Below are 24,712 nucleotides of genomic sequence, written 5' to 3' on the forward strand. Positions count from 1 at the left end.
TGGGCCGTTTATTCTTCCTGCAGGATTCTGATGCAGAATGCTTCTTTGAGAACCTCTGATTCACGGAGGTACAGAACAGGGATTCCTAACTGTCTTGGTCAGTTTGGGCTGCTACAACAAAAATACCATAGACTGGAGGGCTTAAACAACAAACATTTATTTCTCACAGTCCTGGAGGCTGGGAAGTCCAAGATCAAGGCACCAGCAGATTCAGTGTCTGGTGAGGCCCTGATTCTTGATTGATAGACTGCAGTCTTCTTGCTGTGTCCACACGTGGCACAAAGAGTACTAAAGTGCTCTCTGGGGTCTCATTTATAAGGACACTCATCCATTTGTAAGAGTTCCACCCTCATGACTTTATTACCTCCCAAAAACCCCACTCCTAATACCATCACATTGGGAGTTAAGTTGTCAACATACGAACTTTGAAGGATCACAGACATTCAGTTTGTAGCAATAACCTGGCCAGGGGCATCATCTAGAAGGCTTCCTGGAAGAAGAGGCCACACCTAAACTGGATCTTAAAGGATGAGTCAGTCCTGTCAGTTTCCCCCACTCTACCATGAGCTCCTTAAAGACAGTCTCCATGGTTCTTTGCGGTCTCTCTTGTTGCCAGCACATGGACACCACTCAAATGTTTGTTGAATGGTGGATGAGTAAATAGGAATCAGCCCAGGTAAAGGGATGGAGGCACGGGACTCTGGGCAAGTACATAAGAATGTTCCGAGTCCTGAGGGCATACAGGAAGACAGAACCAGAAACTACTGTGGAAACTGAGGGCTTCATTTCCAGATTCCCAAGCCAAAGCTGTTTCTCCACATTTCCTAGAAAATGTAAAACTCACAGCACCTGGGTTTCTAATTGGTCAGCAGTTCCCTTCCTGGCTTAGAGGGAGTGGGATAGAATACTTTTCTCCATTAAAGTGAGATGTAAGGAATTCCATGCATTTGAGTTTTTTTTAATTTGATTTTTTTAAAAAAAATGTATTTCTAATAGAGACAGCATCTCACTATGTTGCCCAGGTTCGTCTCAAACTCCTGGGCTCAATCGATCCTTCTCCTTCAGTCTCCCAGAGTGCTAGGATTACAGGTATGAGCTACCACGCCCAGCCAGAAATTCCATGCATTTTGATTTCTTGTGTACCCATTAGCACAGACCCCTGGGAACTGGCTGTGGGTAATTAACTGTGCTGTGTTGTTTAAAAGCAAAGTTTTTGTTTTTATTTTCCTTTTATTTTCCCACTCAAATAATACTTGTTCATAGTAGAAAAAAAGTAGAAATTCCAGAAAAGCACAATAAAGAAGAGAAACACACTAATCTGCTACATGAGGATAACCATTCGTCAACATTTTAAATTACTTCCTTTCAGTCTTTTGTTTTCTATGTGTATAGATTGGAATTGGATGAGGCTTGCTGTGTGAAACCTGCCACCTCAGGCCCTTGGGTACGTTTGATGCTGCTCATGCCTGTGCTGGTAACAAAGGTGTTAGTGTCTCCAAACAGCTTTATGCCATGAAATCCGCTGACTCTGGCTCTGCCTCTGCCCTTCCAGATGGCCTGGTGGATTGCCTGGACCCTGACTGCTGCCTGCAGTCAGCCTGTCAGAACAGCCTGCTCTGCCGGGGGTCCCGGGACCCACTGGACATCATTCAGCAGGGCCAGACGGATTGGCCCGCGGTGAAGTCCTTCTATGACCGTATCAAGCTCTTGGCAGGCAAGGATAGCACCCACATCATTCCTGGAGAGAACCCTTTCAACAGCAGGTAGGCACCCTCTGTCCCTGCAAGCTGCTGAAGTCACTGATTTTCTTCCTGTTGGAGCCGGAGGAAGTGCTCCAGCTTTCCTGGGGACCCAATTGGCCTGGAATCTGCCCCTCTAGAGGCACCTCCCTCCAAGGGGGCCTCAGAGAAGTGCCCTTTCCTCACTTTGTGTTGGGCTCCAGAACGGAGCCCTAGTGTCTTTGCAGGATATCACCATCTTTAACCCAGAATCTGCTGGAGAAACCTGTTGATTCCCTGGTTTTTAGATCATTTTTAAAATCTGTTATTTTATGATGTTATTGTCATTATATTAAATCTCCCTTTATAATGCCTCTGATAGTGGCTTTTGTTCAAGCATTGCTGAAATAGTTCACTCAATAGAGTATTTTCAAAAGCTGTTATTAACTTGATAACATAACCTATCATTCAGTGGCATCTTAGAGTCAAGATGATGCCAGTTGCAAGGATTTATTGAGCACCTAGGATGAGCCAGAGACTTTGTGTAGATTATCTCTAATCCATACAATAATTCCATTTATTGCCTCTCCTGATTACCTACTGTGTGCAAAGCATTGTGCCACTGCATTTCACCTTTCATTCTCTCCGGTTTATTATTGCTCTTAGTTGCTAATTTGAGGCTTATGAATATTCTAGGGTCAAGTTATAGATTCATTTTGTCTTCAACTTCACCCTAGGACAAGTTAGAACTGTGCTCCTGGAGAAGAAAGCAAGGGGAAGGTTCGTCTTGCAGACACTTCCCCACCACCCCATCCCCTCCTCTTTTCCATGCACTATGTATGATTCTGAGGGTAGAGAGGAGGGGTAGGAGAGGCTAGGGGTCTTCTTATGGCTTGGCGATGCTTCATCTCCCTCTCAATTGTCTGGGTCCAGATGTCGATGGTGTATGCTAATGCAAGAAGGAGGGGCATGGTCTACTTGGGGATGCCACACCCCATCTCTGTGGTCCTTCACATCGAGAAATAAATACTGCTTGTCAGGTCCTTTTTCACAAAACTTCTAGGTACTAGGAACTTGGGTAGGATGGTCCTGGCCCCTTTGCAGCCCTGACAACCCCCATTGTGCCATCTTTCTCTCATTTCTCTTTATCCTCATTCAGGTAGGTCCAGGAGCAACTCTGGAAGTATGCTACTTCTCTCGGCTTCCAAGCAGGGAAGAAATACCAGACTTCCCTTCTAACAGAAGCCCCTAACTTTATAAGTGATTATCTGGGAGCCCCCGTCATGAGCCTTTCATCGGTCCTGGACTCCGACTCAGCCCCCCAGCCGAGAGAACCCTGTGAGGGTGGGACAGGGAAGAGATGGGTGGCAGCACAGCTAATTCTACAGCCTGTTAGAGCTCTCTGGAAAGTTGGAGAGCCTCAATTCCTGCAGCTCTTTTGAATATGAGTGTCTTAACAAGGTCACCTTAGGCCAACAACTTTTGCTTCTCTCTGTTCTCATTTTACTAAAAATAAAATAGAAAAAGAAATAATAGAAAAATAAAAATAATCTCAGCCCTCCTCTATTTCAGCCCTGACACCTCCTATCGATATCGTGTTGGGCTCATAAACCTCATTTTCTTGGTTAGTAAAATTAGGATAATACTATTAAATATGTAAAAGTTGATCAGACGAATTGGGTCATTCTTGTCATACCCAACTAAAGCAGAGTCAAGAAACCAGGAAGAAAAAGCACTCTGGGCACATAACATTGCCCTAGAAATGTAATTCTCCCCAGGCCTGGCTACTAAAACTGCCTGCTGTAACCTGAAACCAGTTATCTAATAGCAACTGAAACAACCTACTATGACTCTGAGACTAGTTGTACCCACCGCCATCATTCACCAGTCAGAACTCACCAGATCGCCAAAACTTTACCAGTCCCAGTTAACGTTCTCTCAAAAGAGTAAGTAACACTTCTCCTTATAAAACCTCCAAACTTCTCTGTTCTTCAGACATCCTGAAGACTACCCCATGCATATGCCCTGAATTGCAATTTTTGCTTCCCAAATAAAACGTTTTAAATTTAGAGATTCATCTTTCTATTTTATTTGACTTTAACATATACTATACACAGTGTTATTACTGTTTCTTTTAGTAGAAGAATCTCTCAAGAAAATTTTTTTTAAAAACTGCAGATCTCTGATAAATAAAAAGTATTTACTCTGCTTGTTAAATCCTAGTTCTAGAACAGATTCTGTAAGTATACTTCCTTTTAATTATGAACATAATTCACCTTGCTAGAGACCTGTGACTGGGCAGAGCTTGCACTGGGCCATAAGCATTTCAGTGGGGTTTGTAGTTTGCTTATACTGAAAATGCATGCTCTGAAGGCCTGTGCATCCTCTGAAGGTCTGTTTCAATCTGCTTCCTCATTAACCTCTCATTGTTTCTACCCTACATCCAGTCATTTCCTGATATTCTCCCTTTCACGCTTTCTTCACCTGGCCCTTCTAATTTTATCTTATTCTCCTCATCAATGGTTCCCACTTCCAGAAGGCACCTTGAGCTAGAGCCAAAATACAGGTGAACAGTCAGGAACCCCAGAATATTTGGTAGACTATGCCAGCCCAGGAGACCTGAAAGAAAGTTGCTTTAGAGAAAGCCTCTCTGAAGCTTTGAATGTGAACAATAAATGGCACCACCCAAATGAGCCCAGGCTCTCCAGCTGTCTGCATGGATACATAATTCAGAAATATGAAATGTAACTCCAAGACATAGGTTGAAGTTCAGTAAGCATGTGAATTCCAGTACATTATCATCTGACAAATAACGAAGGACAAAGCGAGGAGTAAAAAAGAACTTGGAAATTCAAGACTTCTAAAAGGGCGTTCCCCTAGATAATGGCATACAAAAATAACTGAAATGCCTTGACTCCACCACTATAATTTATAGAGCAGATCTCACTATCTAGATAATGTGATAATTGTTACACATCAATAATCATAAATAGAAATGAACTGATAGTATGTCTTAGCTGAATCTTTTCTGCAAATTGACTGCCTGGAAACGATAGGAAGCCAGCAGCGAGGAAGAATTTGAAAAATAAAGGATAGAAATCGCAGGCAGCACTACTCCTGTTATTCCTACGGCACGCTGCAAAGCCTTCTGCTACAGGAATGATTTAAAAGAAATAGCGGTTGTAGAAAAAAAGGAAGGGTGGGGGGACTCCACTGAGGAATGTACTTTCAATTTTGTTTTCTCATCATGAGCACTGTGTACCTTGTGGTCGTCAACACACATCACTGATTTTAAAATAGTGTCTGGTAAGGTCTTAAAGAAATCTTAGTCCGAGCTACGATAAGAAAATGGAATTGAACAAAAGGAGTATTTTCATAAATTAGTTTTCCACTTTAAAAGAGTCTAGCATTGTGGTTAAAACCAGCTAAAAATGACATTCATTTGTTAGGCAGCCAGTAGCAGACAATTAGAGCTGTCAGTGGAACAGTCTAAACACTCCTGAGATCATCAAAGGGTTGGAGTTGAACAGCTGGGGGTATTGCTAATAAAAAGAGAGATACGGGAGACAGCATCCCTCCGGTTTTCAGGACAACTGGGAATGCAAAAGTAAGTGCATTCCAAAAATCGAGCCGACTTTGACAAGGTTCTGGCAAAAGACGGGTCAGTTGATCACCTCGTTCGGAAACTGGGAGTGTGTCCAGGACTCTGGGAGCCTGAGAACCTCTCTTCTTTTGCCAAATTGCCCAGTCGGCTGGGGGCTCGGTGCAGAAATGGAGCTTCTCATTGTCCCATTTCTCTGTGAAGTCAAGAGAATTCAGATGAGAGGAGACATGCGCGTTCTCCCTCCGTGGACTTTGAGCAGAATATTGTAACATCTCTTTGGCTTTATAGGACTTTCCCAGGGGTAGCTGGTTGGAAACCGGGATTTGTGGGAAAGTTCTAGTTACTGTGTCTGGAAAGAGAGAGATGTTCTGTAACACTGGAAATAAATTGGTAGGATTTCAAAACCCTCCAAGATAGCAGGAACTTGACATGAGAGAAATATGTAGTAACATAGAATCCAGAATCCAATATATTCCTAGCAGAAATGTGTATATTTATTGAATGTGTATAATTGAAGGGTTTTGCTATATGTATCTCCAAAGTTCTCTTTTCCTCAGACCCTCATGAATTATGAGAAATTTTGCTCTTAGAGGGCAACAAAAGACGATGCATATGTATCTCCCAGCCATAAAACTCTCTGTGCTCCCTTCTACCCCCCTGACATTCTGAGATTATGAGAAATTTTGCTCTTAGAGGGCAGCAAAAGACAATGCCTATGTATTTCCCAGCCATAAAACTCTCTGTGCTCCCCTCTACCCCCTCTGACATTCTGGCCTCTAGAAGAGTAACATGGCCATCCTCCAAAGCTAAAAAATGGAAATAAGTAGCCAGATGTGGAAGCTCTCACCCGAGTATGGCACTCTCGGTGCCCGGCTAAGGAGCACCTGGGAATGATGAGGGACAACCTGAAGCTCAAGCCAAACAAAAGCCGAACAGTGTCAAGAAATAGAGCAAGGCCAAGAGTGGAAGGCGGGTGCCCAGGAGACCCCATGGCCCAGCTCGGTGACAGGAGATGCTGCTCATAGATTTCACCCCAAAATGTCACTAGTGTGGTTGTGGGAAACCAGAAGTTAATGTTGGAAGCCTTCTCCTTGCCTGAGGAGCCAGACGACGATGAGGGAGCAGAGGCAGTGGGGAATTGTCTCTTTGTTCTCCTTCATGTGGCTCAGGGACTTCTGTTTTTTCTTTCTCAGCTTGGTTTCTCTCATCCGAGGCCAAGTAGTAACTACAGATGGAACTCCCCTGGTTGGTGTGAACGTGTCTTTTGTCAAGTACCCAAAATACGGCTACACCATCACCCGCCAGGATGGCACGTAAGTAGGGGCTCAGACCTACTCAGCACCACACGTGTGTGCAAAGAGACAGACAGCGCTGTTGGCGTGGAACCACAGGATTCCCCCTGGTGAACTGGAATGTCCACCAGGCCAGTCCCCTAGTGAGGATTCCCCCAAAGACATTTCATGCTTTTTGATGTGGCATCAAAAACAGAAAATAAATAGGAAAGCCAGCTTACCTAGTACAGCTTACAGCCACCTCGTCTTTTTAATGTCAGGTCAGTGCACGTGTGTGTGTGTGTGTGTGTGTGTGTGTGTGTGTGTGTGTTTTGGGATGGGGGCAGATTCTAGAAAAAGAAGGGAAGGTAGCTCTTAGAAACGAACTCCTGTTTTAAATCAAAGGCAGTGCAGGGTGACAGAAATCCACATGACATAGCGTCCTGTGGTGATCCCCTTCTGCTTTCATCTGTGGCTTTAGGAGTTGCGTTGTTTTCACTACTGTTTGGAGGGGGTGGCGTGTAATCAGAGAAGTCTAATTAAATACATTTAGCAGTCACCCTGCTGTGTGAAGGAGGCAACCTCTCCCTATTATCTTCTGATTGGAAACATGTACCCGTTCAGCCCCCATCAAGATGAAAGCTCTGTCATTTCCTTAATCCATTTGGGCATAGAGTAGAAATTTAAAGAAAAAGATAAGAAGAAAAGAAATCTATGGGAGGGAAAAAACACTGACTTACTCTGGGCTAAAAATCACACAGACACACACACAATTATGGCATTCTATTTTAAATGCAAAGGGAACTGTGGCTACAAATCTGATCCAACACTCTTTCTGTAAAATGCACTCTGGAAAATCTTGGATATATCACAGAGGTAAGAACAGGGTTTTTTTTTTACCTTTCTCTGGCAAAGAATCTGGCCTGATTTTCTTTCTAATGCCCTAAGGTAGCCTTAAAGGCAGTTTCAACAATTACCAGCCCCCAGGAGCACTACCTTCACTCTCCCACCTCTGAAACCCAAACAAGGAGTCTAAAGATTCATATCAAATCTTCAATATTCATGAAATTTCTGATATCTCACTCATACATTTCTGTAGCCAAATCTAATTATTTTAAAGCACAGGATGGCAGATGTGTGCCTTGCAAAATTACTCTGGCCCTTGTTCATTCTTAGAAGCCAGTGTTTTTTGTTGTGGTGGTGGTTTTTTTTGTTTTTTTTTTTTTTTTTTTTGAGATGGAGTCTCGCTCTTGTCGTCCAGGCTGGAGTGCAATGGCACGATCTTGGCTCACTGCAACCTCCGCCTCCTAGGTTCAAGCGATTCTCCTGCCTCAGCCTCCCAAGTAGCTGGGATTACAGGGCCTGCCACCACGCCTGGCTAATTTTTGTATTTTTAGTAGAGACCAGGTTTCACCATGTTGGCCAGGCTGGTCTCGAACTCCTACCCTCAAGTAATCCACCCACCTCGGCCTCCCAAAGTTCTGGGATTACAGGCGTGAGCCACCACGCCCAGGCCAGTGTTCTTGAAGAACTGACATCCTTCAGTCAATTGCTCTGAAGTCCCGTAAGACAACAGAAGAAGACATTGCTGAGTCCTTGATTTGCTATTTGTCCCTTTCTTCTGCATCCCTCTCCACTGCTTCCTGAGTAATTATGCCCCAAGTCCACTTCCCAGATCATCTATCCAACCTCCTGGATCAGTTACTCTTCAGCTTATTCAGGTTGCAAAGCTGTGGAAGTCACAAGACGTGCTTGGGAATGCTCTGAGGAATCCCACAATCTGTTGCATAGTGGCATGTGCCCCAAATATTCATGTTGATTCTACCGTGCCAACTAGGAACAATTTGACTTCAAGACATTTGACTCTTTTCTGTACTCTATGCAGAACTATCCCCAGCAGTGTGCATGCCCAATAAATAAGCACATAAATAAAGTAATTAATAAGTAAACTATTGTGCTGTACATGCTCTGATATTTATCTTAATATTCATATGCTCCCTGTTCATTCACATTTACTGAAAAACACCAAATGTGTTACTAAGATTGGATGAAACCAGCGAGTCAAGTATATTTTTACCGAGTTTTTACTGTGATCCAAGTACTCTTAGCTGCTGGGAATTCTGAAGGGAGCAAGACAGACAGCACCACTGCCCTCAAAGAGATGAAATTCTAAGGCCAGGTGCAGTGGCTCACACCTGTAATCCCAGCACTTTGGGAGGCAGAGACAGGCAGATCACAAAATCAGGAGATCGAGACCATCCTGGTTAACACGGTGAAACCCCGTCTCTACTGAAAATACAAAAAATTAGCTGGGCGTGGTGGTGGGAGCCTGTAATTCCAGCTACTTGGGAGGCTGAGGCAGGAGAATCGCTTGAACCTGGGAGGGGGAGGTTGCAGTGAGCCCAGATCGCGCCACTGCACTCCAATCTGGGCCCCAGAGGGAGACTCCGTCTTAAAAAAAAAAAAAAAAAAAAAGAGAGAGAGAGAGAGAGAGAGATGAAATTCTAGAGGTGAGGTAAAATAAAGCTTAAAATTAGGACACTAGTCTCTGTTAACGTTCTTGTTTTCTGTTAATTGGGGAAAAGCTACCTTTATTCTACTTTACAGGTAGTATACCTCCATCCAGCTCTTAAGGAACAAACAGAAATATAGCTTAAGAACCATTGTCAAAGAAATCAGCCACAGAGCAGAGACTGATTAGAAGAATGCTGTAATGAGCTCCTCCCTGTGTCCTAACGTAGTATTGTTATGATTACACTATTTATTGAACACTCTATTAGCCTAGGACTGTGCTAAGTGCTTTACACGAATGGCCAGCAACATTTTCTGTAAAGGCCCAGACAGTAGTTTAGGCTTTGCTGGCCATGTGGCTTGTCACTAACAACTCAGCTCTGCCATTACAGCAGGAAAACAGCCTAAAAGATATATAAACAAATGGGTATAACTGTGTGCCGATGAACCCTTTTTTTTTAGTCTCACTCTATCACCCAGGCTGGAGTACAGTGGTGCAATCTCGACCCACTGCAACCTCCACCTGCCAGGTTCAAGCAATTCTTCTGCCTTGGCCTCCTGAGTAGCTGAGACTACAGGCACCCGCCACCACGTCTGGCTAATTTTTGTATTTTTAGTAGAGACAGGGTTTCACCATGTTGGCCAGGCTGGTCTTGAACTACTGACCTCAAGGGATCCATCCACCTCAGCCTCCAAAAGTGCTGGAATTACAGCCGTGAGCCACTGCGCCCTGCCCAGTAAAACTTTATTTAGCAAAACAGGTGGTGGGCCGGATTTAGCTCATGGGTCATAGTTTGTTGAGCTCTGCTCTACAGTCGTGATGTTTCACTCTTAGCCATGCCATGTGTATTGGTGTAATTATTCCCATTTTACAGATGAAGAAACTTAGGCTCAGAGAGGGTTAGTAACTTGCCCATTGCCACCCAACTAGTAAGTAATAGAGCTTGGGTTCCAACCCCGCCTGTCTGTCTCCAAAGCCCATGTTCTCCTCTGTGCTCTGCCCATCCCATGGCCATCAGGGGAGGAGGAGAGGCATCCTGCTTTGTCTAAAGGTGAGTCTACCCTCTCATCAGCTCATTTACTCCCTCTCCAGGTTCGACCTGATCGCCAATGGAGGTGCTTCCTTGACTCTACACTTTGAACGAGCCCCGTTCATGAGCCAGGAGCGCACTGTGTGGCTGCCGTGGAACAGCTTTTATGCCATGGACACCCTGGTGATGAAGACCGAGGAGAACTCCATCCCCAGCTGTGACCTCAGTGGCTTTGTCCGGCCCGATCCAATCATCATCTCCTCCCCTCTGTCCACCTTCTTCAGTGCTGCCCCTGGGCAGAATCCCATCGTGCCTGAGACCCAGGTAGGAATGGCAGTGCCGGGGCAGGACTCTCAGGACTTCCCTAACCAAAACCAACTGGACACTGCCTCTCCCCGAGTGGACCAGAAACTAATATTATAGGGGAGTGAAAAAAGTGGGAGCATAATAAAATTTATAGCCACCAGAGATGTAAGTTTGAATCCCTCTTAGCTGTTCTGCATGTTTGCAGATAGTCGTTCAAGACTTTGGCAGTCATCAGAGCTTTTAATAAAATAAAAACAACATACATATGTGCAACCCACCTGCAAATTGCTTTTTATTCCTGTTAGTTACAGAGATACATGATAAGAGGCACTTTAATGATCTACATTGGTGTTATGGCAGAGGGCATATTATATTATTGCCTCCCTGTTGCTTTATATGTATTGTCAGTGGAAGTTGTAGGTTCATATAATTACAGCCTCTCGTGGCCTCCTTGCATGCAGCTAGCAATAAAGCCTGCTGTTCTTATTTACATCTTTTGCCAACAGTGTGGTTTTTCAAAAAGAAACACAACAGTGACCAAGAATAATTATTAATCCAAAAATCATAACCTCAGCCCCATCACTCTATGGTGGAGGATAAAGTTTTTGTTGTTGTTGTTGTCGTTGTTCTTTCTCAGTGGTGGTAAGTGGTTCTTGCACCCACATAAAATGTGATGCCTCAGTGAGAGACATAGCAGACTGAGAGTATCAGGGTTACAGTTTACCTGCACAGGTGTGTTTGAAGTGTGTATCTGCCACGTGTTTCCTCTCCAGGTTCTTCATGAAGAAATCGAGCTCCCTGGTTCCAATGTAAAACTTCGCTATCTGAGCTCCAGAACTGCAGGGTACAAGTCACTGCTGAAGATCACCATGACCCAGTCCACAGTGCCCCTGAACCTCATCAGGGTTCACCTGATGGTGGCTGTTGAGGGGCATCTCTTCCAGAAGTCATTCCAGGCTTCTCCCAACCTGGCCTACACCTTCATCTGGGACAAGACAGATGCCTATGGCCAAAGGGTGTATGGACTCTCAGATGCTGTTGGTATGTTTTGGTTTCAACCACTTATTGATCAATGGATTTAGTCGTGTGTTAATTCGACCCATATTTATTGAGTTCCAAGGATATGCCAAGCACCATTCCAGTAGATAAGGACACAGTGGTCAAGAAGACAGATAAGATTCCTCTTCCATGGGCTTTACATTTTGGTAAGGTATTGAGATAATAAATACAAATGAAACAAAGAAATATCAAAAAGGATAAGTGCTAATAAGAAAATAAAAGTAAATGATCTATATTGGGAAGGAGGGGCAACTGTGGCGAGTATTTAGGGAAGGCTCCTCCGCAGGGCAGCATTTAAGCAAAGACTTTAATGACAAGAAGGAACCACATGAAAATCAGAAAAAGAGGATTTCAGGCAGAGAGAAGAGCAGGGTGTGTTTAATAGACAGAGAGAAGGCCAGTGTAGCTGGAGTGTAGTGGAAAAGGAAAATATTCAAGATGATGGGAGAGAGGTGGTCAGGGGCTAGTTCATGTTCCAGACACAGCACTTGTAAATGGCACAGAATGCCCCTGAATAATCAGAAAACAGGGTTTGAGGAGATCAGAAAGCCACATGCTATGTTCCAGGGCTTTGTCTTTTGAAGGAATCACGATTCCCTCCTTACGAAAGATCTTCGTAAGAGAAGGGTCCTACCGTTATCAGAGTTGTGAGCTGTAGATTAATCTTAACCTACCTTGTATCTTCCTACATGTAGAAAGCTATCTAGGAATTAATCAAAATCCAGAATCCTGTGTTCTCTTCACCAATAGTCGTGTGTATTTTAAGAACTGTAAAGATAAGTTACCAAAGTAAGAAACTAGCACCTCAGAAATTTTCACTATAATTGGCAGCCAATGTTTATCAGACTTTCCCTTCATGCAGAGAGCATTGTGCTAAATCCTTTGTCTTGGGTAACCTCTCAATAACCCCTCAAGTAGGCACTCTCATAACCCCATTGTGCATATGGGGCAGGAGGGAAAGGGTAAGAAATTTGCCCAAGATCATGCCACTGACAGGTTACACCTGCTTAGGATACAGCCCTGGGTGTCTGCTTCATCAGTAAGTGGAGTTAACTTAACCAAGATAGTAAGAAGTTCCCAGAGTAACTAGTGCATTTAATATACAACACTGGCTAATCAAATATATATATATATATATATAAAATATCTGTCTTTAGCTAATATCAAAATGACAGCCAATATCAAAAAGTAGACTAAATATTGTAATGCACTTCCATATACTCCAGCGCCTACCATTATCAACTCACGATGAGGCCTCTTTTTTCATACCCCCATCCACTCCCCTTTCTCCTACATTTTTCTGAAGCAAGTCCTAGACATCACATCATTCAATCTGTAATATTTAAGAACATATCTCTAAAAACACTCTAAAAATATAAAAACAATATCATCACAACAAAAAAACACAATAATTCCCTAAAACCATCACATAGCCCATCATTGTTCAATATTTCAATTGCCTGACAAATACCATAAACTATTAATACTTTGTCTCAATATCCCATTAAGATCCACCTTTTGCAATTGGTTGATTTCTCTTAAACTGTTTTTTAAAGTTCTTTTATCTTTCCTTATCTTTCTCTCTCTCTCTAACCTTCATAATTTATTTGTTGAAGAAATTGGGTTGTGTGCCTGTAGAATTCCCCATATAGCGTGGTTGGTTGGTTGGTTGATTGATTGGTTGGTTCTCGAATTGTGTAATAATGGATATTTGGCCTGTTCCTCTGTTCCCTATATCTCCTGACAATTGATAGTTGGGCTTTGAAGCTTTCTCAGGTTCAGGTTTGATTTTTTGATTTTTTGTTCTGGCAGAACAAGGTGATAGGTGGGGCTGTGTCCTTCCGTCAAGAGGCACCTAAAGTCAAGTTGTATATTTTTTAGAGATTTCAGTAGCCATTGATGTTCATTGCCTAGTCTGTCCGGTCATTAGGGACTGCAAAATGATATTTTAATTCTATACTTCCTTCTTCATCTATTAGCTGAAATACTTCTAAGCAGAGATGCTTTCTCCTTAACTACTTGGTTATTTAAAGTACAGTTCAAATAGGAAAGAATAGATAAATGTTTGATTATTTCCCTTTATTTACTAGTTTTCAATATAATGAGTTGATTCATCATCCAGTGGTGGCAAATTAATGTTTCTTAAATACCATTATGAACTCGTGGGCCGAAACGCATCTAGTATGTTTCAATCCATTGAAGTTATTATCCTCACTAATGGCCAAATGGCCCCATCTTTGGTCAGTGGGCACCTCTTCAAGCTCATTCCCAAATCCTTTTGACATGACCCTAATAGATTTTGATTCCTTCCTTGCTATCTAGTATGATAAAGTAGGCTGGTGTCATTGTGTTCATTTCTTACTCCAGCCATTTCTTCCAGAAGCCCTGATTCCTTTTAATGAGAAATAATATATCAAGGCCACAAGCCAGGCACTAGCAATTCTCTTTGCTGCTGGGGCTGGTCATTTGGCCTTTGTTTCTTGGCATTTTCGGAGGACAAGCTAGGAAATATATAGGGTTTTTTTAAAGATAAAAATGCATCCCCCATTCGTATTGACACTTCTATATCTCAGGAATTTTTTAAAGCTGCAGAGAATCCCCAAAGGTGACACACATAGTTAAGAGTTTAATGCAGTAGGAATAGCAATAATAACAATGCCTCATATTTCTAGACCAGCGTTCCAATTAAAAATGTATGGCATCTCAGCGCTTCATCTCATCTCTCCTTACCACATCTGTCTGAGAAATTGAGGCTTCACTTAACCCATTTTACACGTGGGGAAAATGGAGCCCCAAGGAAGCGTGAGCTTGGAGCCAAGCTAGGACTAATGTCCTTCATTTCCACCTCTCTCTCCCATTTGTCCATGTGGCAAATGCAGCATTTTTACGAACAGCTTTTGGATTCTGTTCCCCATTGAATCCCCATGTAACTGGCAGGCTGTACCCCTGCTGGTGCCTGCCTCTCCTGGCACTTTCTGGAATCCTGAGTGAACACATCAAATGTCTTAATTTACACAAGCTATTGCTCCCAGAATCTCCATGTCAATGAGCCAGTACCATCCCAAAGGGCTTTCTCCTAGTAAGTGGAAATAAATGACACACAATATAATAAATGCATGCCGTGAACAGCAGGCTGAGAGAAACAGTCTCCTGTCCATCTCTAAAGGGGAATTGTGTCAGGTTTTCAAATGATTCCTTTCCTCCCTCCATGTCACCAGGGTCATTTTTGAAAGCCAGTCGTTCATTGGAAAGGTCTTTCCATCCCCACAGAGTACTACTGTGTAAAGTTTCAAGGTTGAGTTCAACTCAAAAATCTGAATTTAATATTGTAGAATCACAAGGAGAAAAGCAATCAGCCTGCCTCTTTGAGTGAGTTTTTGGAACAGAATCTGTATTACTGCGAACATGTGCTTCTCATTCTTGCTACAGAGCTCTGGAGTAATCAAGTAAACTCTCTCTTTTCTCTCGCTCTGCCCCACCCCGTTTATCTTTCAGTGTCTGTCGGGTTTGAATATGAGACCTGTCCCAGTCTAATTCTCTGGGAGAAAAGGACAGCCCTCCTTCAGGGATTCGAGCTGGACCCCTCCAACCTCGGTGGCTGGTCCCTGGACAAACACCACATCCTCAATGTTAAAAGTGGTACGTGAACACGTCTTCTTTCCCAGCCATAGCCTTGCCACTTCTCTAGAACCTTGTCTCTTTTCTCAGCATTTAAGTGGTCACACCTCCCCTTGCCTTGGTCATTTTTTCATCAAGTGTTCAAAATATGCATAGATTTTCCTACCTTCTCCTTTTATTTTATTATTTTTTTAATAGAAACAGGGTCTTGCTCTGTCATCCAGAGTGTAGTGGAGTGGAGCCATCATAGCTCACCGCAGCCTCAACTTCCCAGGCTCAAGTAGTCTCCTGCCCCAGTCTACCAGGAAGCTGGGATTACAAGCTTCTTTAGTTATCCTCCCAAGTGTCATTTTACCCAATGCCACAGCATGTGGGGTCCACCTCCCCCACTGCAGCTCTCTCCACATCGTGAAGAAGTTGGAGAGCTCCTCAAGCACTGAGGATTCCTAATTTTTCTCTTCCCCTCCCTCCCAGTTGGCCAATACGCGTGTCTTCCCCAGAGGGCTTCAGTAACCCCTCCCATTCTCCAACCCCCACAGGAATCCTACACAAGGGCACTGGGGAAAACCAGTTCCTGACCCAGCAGCCTGCCATCATCACCAGCATCATGGGCAACGGTCGCCGCCGGAGCATTTCCTGTCCCAGCTGCAACGGCCTTGCTGAAGGCAACAAGCTGCTGGCCCCAGTGGCTCTGGCTGTTGGAATCGATGGGAGCCTCTATGTGGGTGACTTCAATTACATCCGACGCATCTTTCCCTCTCGAAATGTGACCAGCATCTTGGAGTTACGGTAAATGGCCATACAGGCAACCTTCTGTTGCTCTCTTGCCCCCCATAACTCCTGAGTTTGATTGGGTAACTGGGGCCGCATTTGGGATTCTCTGGAGAAGATATAGTCCTTGTGATCCAAAACTTAGGCCCAGAGTCAAATAAGGAGGTGAGAGAAATGCTTTGTGTATCTATGAAAAACCATACACAGATTTGATACAATAGTCAACAACTGACTTACAGACAAGGCTTTTAGTCTCCAGACTGGAGAACAACTGAGGCATCTTTTATTTTTAAGAAGCTCTGTAGACATACATCAAAGTTTGAGAACCACTAATATTCATTTGCTAATTCAAAATGTTGTATTGAGCATCTCTATCTGCTAGCTCTCTATAAATTCTCTAGGTCTTTGCACATTCACTAGGATAGCACTCCCTTTACTGTGTAGGCTTTGCTGTGTAATTTCTGGCCAGCCTAGGTAGATTCCTCCTGCCCATTGCTGGCTACTAAGTCTGAAGGCCAGACCCCTCTGTGCTGGGAAAAAACTGACCCCTAAAAGCTCTTAGACATGCTCTTGCCAGGAAAGTTGATTTCAGACCCTCAACTCAGGAGATCTGTAATTAGAGAGAGAAATAAGATCTATAAGAAAGGGGCAAAATTTCATTCAACAAATATTTGTTGAATGTATACCATGTCCCAGGGGCTTTCTGACTAGAAAAAAAAAAAGTGGGGTCAAAAAAGCACCTGTTGTTGTGTTTGTGTTCTGATAAGGAGCCACAGACAAAATCATGTGGGCAAATAAAAAAATAATAATCTCCAGTATCCTTAATTGCTTTAGGGGAAATATAACAGAGTAAGAAACAGGAACTGGGGGACAGGGAGGGTACATGGATGAGGAGGCTACGTAAGATGAATTAGTTGGAGAAACCTCTTGTACTAGGTGATGTTTGGCTAGGATCTGAGTGATAGATGTCAGCCATGGGGAGATCTGGGGAAAAGCACTCAGGCAGAGAGAAGTTGTTCAAAAGCCCTACACCAGCCAGTAGCCTGACTGATTTAAGGACTGACAGAAGCCTAATGTGGCTGGAGGGTGGTGAGCTCAGGGAAGGGTACCTCAATGCATCAGAGTCTCACTAACCACTTAGACAAGAGTACATTGTATTTCAATGAACAAGCAATGGAGGTTGAAGTAGGGAGTGGGGTGGAATTGATATGATCTGATTTCCATTTTTTTTAAAGATGACTCTGGCTATTGTGTGTGGAGTAGACTGTAGGACTGCAGGAGTGGAGGCAGGAAAACCCATAGGGAAGCTGCAGCGATTGTCCAGGATTGGGGCAATGGTGATTTGAACCAGAATGGTAGCAGAAGAGAGAGGAGTGCTCCAATTAGTGTCCAATTAGATTCTGAGATAAATCTGATAGGATTTGCTGATGGATCAGGTATAAGGAATGAACAAAGACAGAAACGAATCAAGGGCCCTGCCTAGGATTTTGGCCTGACAAATGAGTGAATGATGGCATCTTCTGAAGCAGCCTCAGCCTCTCTCCTAGAAGGAGCTGCAGGTTACACTTGCATTTGAGAGTCTCTGAGGCCCCATCTGGGAGAAATATCAGTGGCCTGCCCCCAGCAACTGCTGCTGAGCATTCTTGGGAGCTGAGAGTGTGCCAGGGACTGAGAGGAGTAAAAAGAGAGGAGAAAACAAGAGCTTCACCCTGAGGAGGTTGCAGCCTCAGTGATCCAGTGGGCACGTATTGAGCATGGAGGTGAGCCAGGCATGTGCTGGGCTCTGCAGTACAAAAGGGGATGAAACACAGGCTCAGAAAACACCCATGTGAGCATAAGAGGTAGCACCTGGGGAAGTCAGTGCAGTTCAAGCTGAGCTGAAGGGCCAAAGGCCAACCATCATGGAGATCCAGAGACAAGCCTGGGGTGGAGGAGGGGGCATGGTAACCAGAGGGTGAACAATGAGAGCAAGAAGGAGACACGTGGGAGGAGGCCAGGTAGCCTTCACACTGCCAAACTGGCGATCAGACAAATCACTTTTCCTAGACTTACCCATCCATATAGATTCCCTTCCCAAGATGTTGTTTTTGTTAGTTTTTTTAATCCTAGGAAAGCCTCCTTTTCTCAGGCACCCTGTGCATCAGAGAACCATGGGAGAAGGCAGGGCAGGGTGGAGGTAGCACTGTGCTTTACCATTGCCTATAAGAAAAAAGGGTGGAAGTATTTCATCTGGCCCTTGTAGTCTTCCACATCAGGCCCTTCCTCCTTTGTCACCATTCTTCCTGCTCAGAGGCTAATCAGCCCTCACTTGGTACAGTCCCACCTCCAAACCTCCACTCTTGCTGCTTGCTCTGCTTAAAATACCTTCCCTACCTAATCTACCACATCACACCCACCTGCAAGGTGCAGCGTCAGGGCCCCCTCTTCCATGTAGCCTGATTTCCCCAGCAGAAGCCATTCTCACCCACCTCTGAGTCACTGCACTCTCTGATCTTAGAGTTGATGCCACTGAATGCCTTGTTGTCATTATGTCTGTGTAAGTCTTTAGGGCCCAAGCATGTGAACTTCTGCAGGGCATACCCCTTGGTCATCTTTGTCCCTTTAATGCCTAGAGGAGGTCCTGGCCCACACTAGGTGCTCAAGATAGGTTGCTTAAATTAAAGAAAATGCAGACCCATCTCCTCTCTCTTGTTGGAGTTATCCCTGACTCCATGTCTCTCAAGCTGTGGAGGTCACAACGTCAATGATGCAAGCTAAGGGCCCAATCAGAGCAAGTCGCGCCATGCGCACATGGTGACATTAGGACAGCTTGAGGCGGAATATGGCTCCCAATTTCCCTCGACAGCTGTGTGATTTTTTTAACTGCCTTTAGCCTTGTTCTTACTTTCATCAGCCAGGTACCCAGAGCCGATTAGAAGTTAAGCTTTTACAAGAACACTGGTTTTATTCTTCTTTTCTTCCCACTACATACCTGAAAACAAAGGGCTGTCAATCCCCTCTTCAAAACAGCAACCAGCAGAGGGAGGGAGGGGGAGGAAGAGACCTGTCTTGCTTATGTCTTTTCTTCATTGTGAGTTGGCAGCTGAATGATTCAATTTCGGGAGTCAGTGCCCGTCCCTATCTCGCTTACCCACCCCAGAGCTGAGCCTCTGAATTGGGATCCTATTGAAATGTTTCCATGGTTCTCTCACTATCCTTCCCCGTTCCTCCTTCCTTTGTCTCAAAACATGCAGGGACAAGTTCTATACACTTAAATAACTTCTGATGCTACAAAGAGCCTTCTCTTAGGTAAAATGGTTATCATCTGTGTGCTCTGATTAGGCAGACATTTAGGACATTTTTCATACTCCTTTCCCATAAAAGCCTGATATCCCATCTTTACTCGTCCATTTCCCACCACCCTTTCCAAGTGGTCTCAGGAAAACCTAAGCCCCCGGAGCAGAGTAAATTTGTCCGTCACTAACATTATAGGGAGAATTTCTCTCACAGAAAAATCTTTCCTCCCTCCCCAACTTTAGAACATCTTAGGAATTAGACCTCAGTATAAGGCAGTGAATTACATGGGATGGGGGACGGTATCTCTCTACCTTTTTTTAGCTTAGCTCCTTTTAATGAACATAAGAATCTCACATTTTCCGTAATTTTTGAAATTCCAATTCTTTTTATTTTTTAAACATAAAGTAATATTATGATATTAAACATGCTTTTTTCCAACTAAACCGCTTCTGCATGTTGAAATTTTGATGGTGCTTTCAGCATGGAGTCAAGGGTACCATTCATTACAGGAGACCTTCAGAGAAGGGACTTGTCCAACCCAGATGTGTTAGTACCCGGTAGGGGGAAAGTAGGAGCCTGGGAAGGTGGGCAGAGCCAGCAGACATTGGAAGGAAGCGTCACCAAGGACAAGCTCTGCCTGAGAGTTTCAGCCAGGACAGACCCTGCTTGATGACCAGGTAGACTCTTAGGGAAGACTATGTGGTTCCGCTCAAAGACCGGAAATGCTTTTCCCGTGTGGTCAGGCTTTGAAAATGGGGGTCAGGAAAGAAAAGTCATGAAGCACACAATCCAGAATAAAAGTAAAAACAATATCCCCATAAAATTTTGGAGACTGATTGGAACTATTTTCAAAGCCTTTTTAGCAAGGGTAGAACCTAGATTTCATGAAGCCTAACACTAAGACAATTTCAGAGACTCTCCCTAAGAAGAAAAAAATAAAATTATAAATATGAAATGAGAAATGAGGCCAGGCACGGTGGCTCACGCCTGTAATCCCAGCACTTTGGGAGGCTGAGGCAGGCGGATCACAAGGTCAGGAGATCGAGACCATCCTGGCTAACACAGCGAAACCCCGTCTCTACTAAAAATACAAAAAATTAGCCGGGTGCGGTGGCAGGCGCCTGTGGTCCCAGCTACTTGGGAGGCTGAGGCAGGAGAATGGCGTGGGCCCGGGAGGCGGAGCTTGCAGTGAGCTGAGATCGCGCCACTGCACTCCAGCCTGGGCGACAGAGCAAGACTCCGTCTCAAAAAAAAAAAAAAAAAGAAAAAGAAATGAGAAATGAAATGGAATATTTAGGATGAGAAAAGAAACCCAAAAACTTGCAAAGTTTAGAAAAGCCAATTCTATCACAAACATCACAAAATCCAGACAAATAACCTAATATTTTTATTAATTATCTCCTGTAACACTTCCACGATACACGTTTTTCTATACTTTTTGGCTGCATATCTTTGATCATCTTTTAATATCACAGTCACTTTGTAATTTCATTATCTATAGAAGTGACAGAGGAATTTTCAGTCTTTCCTCTAGTAGGGCTGATCAAAATTTGTTTCAGATTATTGATAAATTAGAAAACTTTCTTTTGTGTTCATAATTGATTATTGGTGATGTGTAAATCATTAGAGTTATAAAATTGGAGAAAATCTTTATCAAGTTTCCTTTGTAATATCTCTGGGCATTTCAGGTTTTCCTGTGGAGTGAATAATCTAAATAATATTTGAAATGATGCTCATTAACCAGTTTGTCATCGATGTCCTTGTATTAGTGAAATATGAATTCTACATGGGGCCTTTTACTCTCCGCAATGATGTTAGACAAATCAACATGGTAGGGAAGGAGCATTCCTGAAAGACATTCCTATTCAAGAATGGCTAACAACCATTTAGCTGGATGCAAAGGACTACGAGCCACATGAGCTCATCCTCCTGAAACTAAACCAAATGTACTCCAAGTCAACTTCTCTTTCGTTAGAACAACAACAACAAAACAACCCTGTGGCTACTCCAAGTCCACCTTCCTCAAGGGGAAAATGTGGCACAGAGAGAGCTGGAATGAAAAAAGACAACAGTCTCCACGGATTGTAGATTTGTCATTCTGAGCAGAACATGAGGGATTGGAGCTAGTCCTAGGCAGGATCTCCCCTTCTCTAAGGGAAGCAGCCTCATTCCTTGCTTCCTTCACTCAAGAACCCATTTTTCCAGCCCTAACTCTCTCCTGGGCCTTCTACTAAGTACCTGCAATTCAGAGATGAGTGAGTCATGTCCTATTCACAAAGAAGTGAGGGGGACAGGCACACAAACATAAATCACCAGACAGCATGATGGCAGCCCTGAGAGTCAGGCTGAGAATGCCACAAGAGACCCTGAAGGCTTCACAGAGACATCATTGAGACTCTACAGTGTGAAGAAGAGCTAATGCATCTCAATTCTCCCATCTGAAACACCACTTTTTCCTCGAAGGGCTCACCTAAAGAGTCTGTGGTATTAAAACCATGCACACAAAGCCTAGGCCTATCCCTTGTAAGTAGGACATCTGAACCCAGCTGCATAGACTGACTTGGTGATGCTGTTATTCTGGTTTGTTGCCTGCTAAGCACCCAGCCTGCTGTGATCCTGCACTGGAATAGCAGTGACCTCAGCCTTTCTCCAAAGCTCATATTCATATGATCATTCAGGCTCTACACTCTCCAACGACTTGATCCTTCACCCCTGCCCTTCTCCTTCCTCCAACATAGATCTTATATTAATCAACTGAAAGCAGATGTTCCTAGGAAAGAAGTAGGTCAGGTCTGCAGACCCAAATCCCATCCAGTATTTTTACAAAATCTTGACTTTAAAAAGTGAAATTGATATTGCAATAATTAAGAGCCAAATATGACTACCACTGGTGGCAGATAACATTTCACTTTCATTAAGCAATATAAAATAGATGCAAGAATTCCCGGCTGCCACCCTGACATACCAGGCTTTGCAGAATGAATCTTAAATTGCACTATGTCAGTCAGAGCTCAGGAGTTATCAGCATCATTTAATTAACTTTTTTTTTTTTTTTTTTTTGCAAAAACTAACACATTGGAATAAAATATAAAATTGTAATCCCTGTGCAAACCCACCACTAATGATGGCCCCCGGCAGAGGACTGAGCTACACCTGAGCAGAAATCAGGGCATTAAACTCTCTTTGTCCCTTCCCTGAAGCCTTCCTCCTCAACTGAAAGGAAAAGAGGGGTTAGGGGTTTCTTCCACCTTGGCCTAGAAGCCTCGAGAACAGGAGTCCTTCTCCTTACTTGAGACCCTAGCATCTTCTCGTCTCTGGCACGTTAACTTTCAGCCACTTTCCTATTGAAATTGAATATATTTCTTCTCTTAAAACAACAACAAAATTTTTACTAATTCTCTGATAAGAAACGATAACTGGAGTCTTTGACTCCAATTCCAAGAGGATGTTATTACCTATAAATTTCATTGTGGACCTTATTGCAATATTGGACGTTCCCGTTTAGAAAGAATGCATATTTGGGGTCCCACCCCAAGTGAAAAGGGGACAATGAAGGTGACATGAGCAGGGAAAGGAAGTGGTTCAGAGTCTCAGGGTTCAACAGCCTTTGCCCAACTGCAGTAGGCTCTGAGCAGGGTCTCCCTCTTGGGTGGGAGATGCACTAATGAAATGCACTAATGAGATACCGTGAAATGCACTAATGGCAACTAAGTGGTACAGGTGTCACCATCCTCCCTCCCACACTCAAAGTGGACATTACAAGTGAGTCACAGTACTCTTTATAGCTGATATTAAATTTGGCTTCAAAATCCTTCTACCACCACACTCCCAGTAGCCATTACTGGTCAACACATGTTGGCACCCAAAACATAACGTGTTTGCCATCCCTTCCTTAGTCAGGAGGCATATTTCACCTATAGAAATCTGTGTCTTGTGACAGTCACATTGCTGATGAGAGAATTCAAGCTTTCTTGTCCAGATTGTCCAATGTCTGGGAGGAGTCCAAAATCAGGGGCACTTCTCAAGCTATTGAGCCAGGAGTTGTCAGTTACAGGGGAAAAAAGAAAAAGACTGCCTTTTTTGGGCCCCTTTATACGAGAAACAAAAATGTTATGTTTGCTTTATCATCAATTCTTCCGCTAACTGTTTGTTCTTTTTTCCTTTCTGTTTTCTTTCTATAAAGAAATAAAGAGTTTAAACATAGGTAAGATGAAGAACTCTTTCCCATATAATTTGATATGGTTCGTTTGCTTCCTTGTGTTTGCTTTTTTTGTTTTGTGCTTCTTGTGTAATGTTGTATATTTTTATGTACCAAATATAGTAACTTTTTTATGTGCTAATTGTGTGTTGTGGATATGATAAGCTTTAGCAATTATGAAATGCAGTCAAAAAGCAACCAAATAAGCTGACAGTAATTAGAATTTCCGGGAGATTCAAGTGCAAGATAATGAACCCTCAGCGAACTTTTATCCCGACTGCTCAGTGCGGTCCATAATTGGGCTAAACAGTTGAGGCAAACTCCTGGCTTTTATAAATGCTGGACTGGGTTCACAAAAGCTTTAATGAACTGGAAACGGGTTAAAAACTCATTTTCAACTCATTAATGATTTTTTCCCCTGGATATATGGTCATCTTTAAAAAAAAAAGTTAATTGCCAATCTGCCGGTCAGAATGAATCCAACAGTCAGATGCATTGAGAATTTTCATGGAGTAAAATCACTTTTCAATAGTTTGAAGGATAGAGACCAAGTATTATTCACCAAAACCGCCTTGATCATTATATTGATCCAAGGTTATCATTTAAAACCACACTAGGACAATTCACAGATAAAGTGTAAAACACACATACACGTGCATTCACACGTGAACTGTGCTGAAATGGAGATAGCGTGAACTTTCTTAAAGAAAAGTCACCTTATTTTTATTCAGAAGAAGAGAAAAAACAAAGCAATCTATACCACTACTCAACGGAATGCTTCTGCTCACTTTTTGAAATGAAACATGGACAGCTTTCCTTCATGATGTTAGGTCAAAATTAGACAAAAAGCAGTCAAATTGCATAAGATCACAACAGTGAGTGGAAAGGCCATGCATTGAAAAAGTCCTCTGCTTTCTCCTCAGGCACCCCAAAACTGGCTGGTTATAGGCACCCCATTTGAGTCAAATTTTAAAAATAAGTAGAAATGCCTTGGAAGGACATTTTTCCAGGAAATTCACCAACCTCATGTGATCTTTGCCACAGCCACAGGTGTGGAGGCATGGCTGTCCCTCTGACCTGAGTTTTTCTGCAAGCATCTTAGTGAAAATAGGCATGAGATCGTAAGGAAGAATGGTCTCCCCAAGCAAGAACTGACCTCACACCCTCCATTGCCTGCTCTTCTGCCAGAGCTTTTGAAAAGCCTCCTCAAATCAGGCTCCCTAGAAAGTCCAAAATTAATTATCTCTCTCATAGATAGGCACAGATGTGCAATGCCTTCATCCTTCTGCCGATCATGCCAGCTACTGTTCATTCAGTAACAGAGTGCAGCATCTAATTAAAAAATGGCA

At 43.3% G+C, this 24,712-nt stretch overlaps 1 protein-coding gene across 5 annotated transcripts in view; it reads left to right on the forward strand.

The window, feature by feature from the left end:
* Nucleotides 1-24,712, forward strand: part of TENM2 (teneurin transmembrane protein 2) — a 985,093-nt gene that overhangs the window by 910,363 nt on the left and 50,018 nt on the right. For 3 of the 5 annotated variants that reach the window (XM_025389009.1, XM_025389010.1, XM_025389011.1), the window contains 7 exons: nucleotides 1,553-1,763; nucleotides 6,516-6,635; nucleotides 10,198-10,459; nucleotides 11,215-11,482; nucleotides 14,996-15,139; nucleotides 15,658-15,907; nucleotides 23,349-23,369. In XM_025389009.1, coding sequence (XP_025244794.1) covers nucleotides 1,553-1,763; nucleotides 6,516-6,635; nucleotides 10,198-10,459; nucleotides 11,215-11,482; nucleotides 14,996-15,139; nucleotides 15,658-15,907; nucleotides 23,349-23,369 — 1,276 coding nt within the window. The remainder of the gene's footprint in view (nucleotides 1-1,552; nucleotides 1,764-6,515; nucleotides 6,636-10,197; nucleotides 10,460-11,214; nucleotides 11,483-14,995; nucleotides 15,140-15,657; nucleotides 15,908-23,348; nucleotides 23,370-24,712) is intronic. The other 2 variants (XM_025389012.1, XM_025389013.1) reach the window with 1 other exon arrangement.

The sequence above is a fragment of the Theropithecus gelada genome, chromosome 6 (assembly GCF_003255815.1).
Source record: "Theropithecus gelada isolate Dixy chromosome 6, Tgel_1.0, whole genome shotgun sequence".
NCBI classification, from domain to species: domain Eukaryota; kingdom Metazoa; phylum Chordata; class Mammalia; order Primates; family Cercopithecidae; genus Theropithecus; species Theropithecus gelada.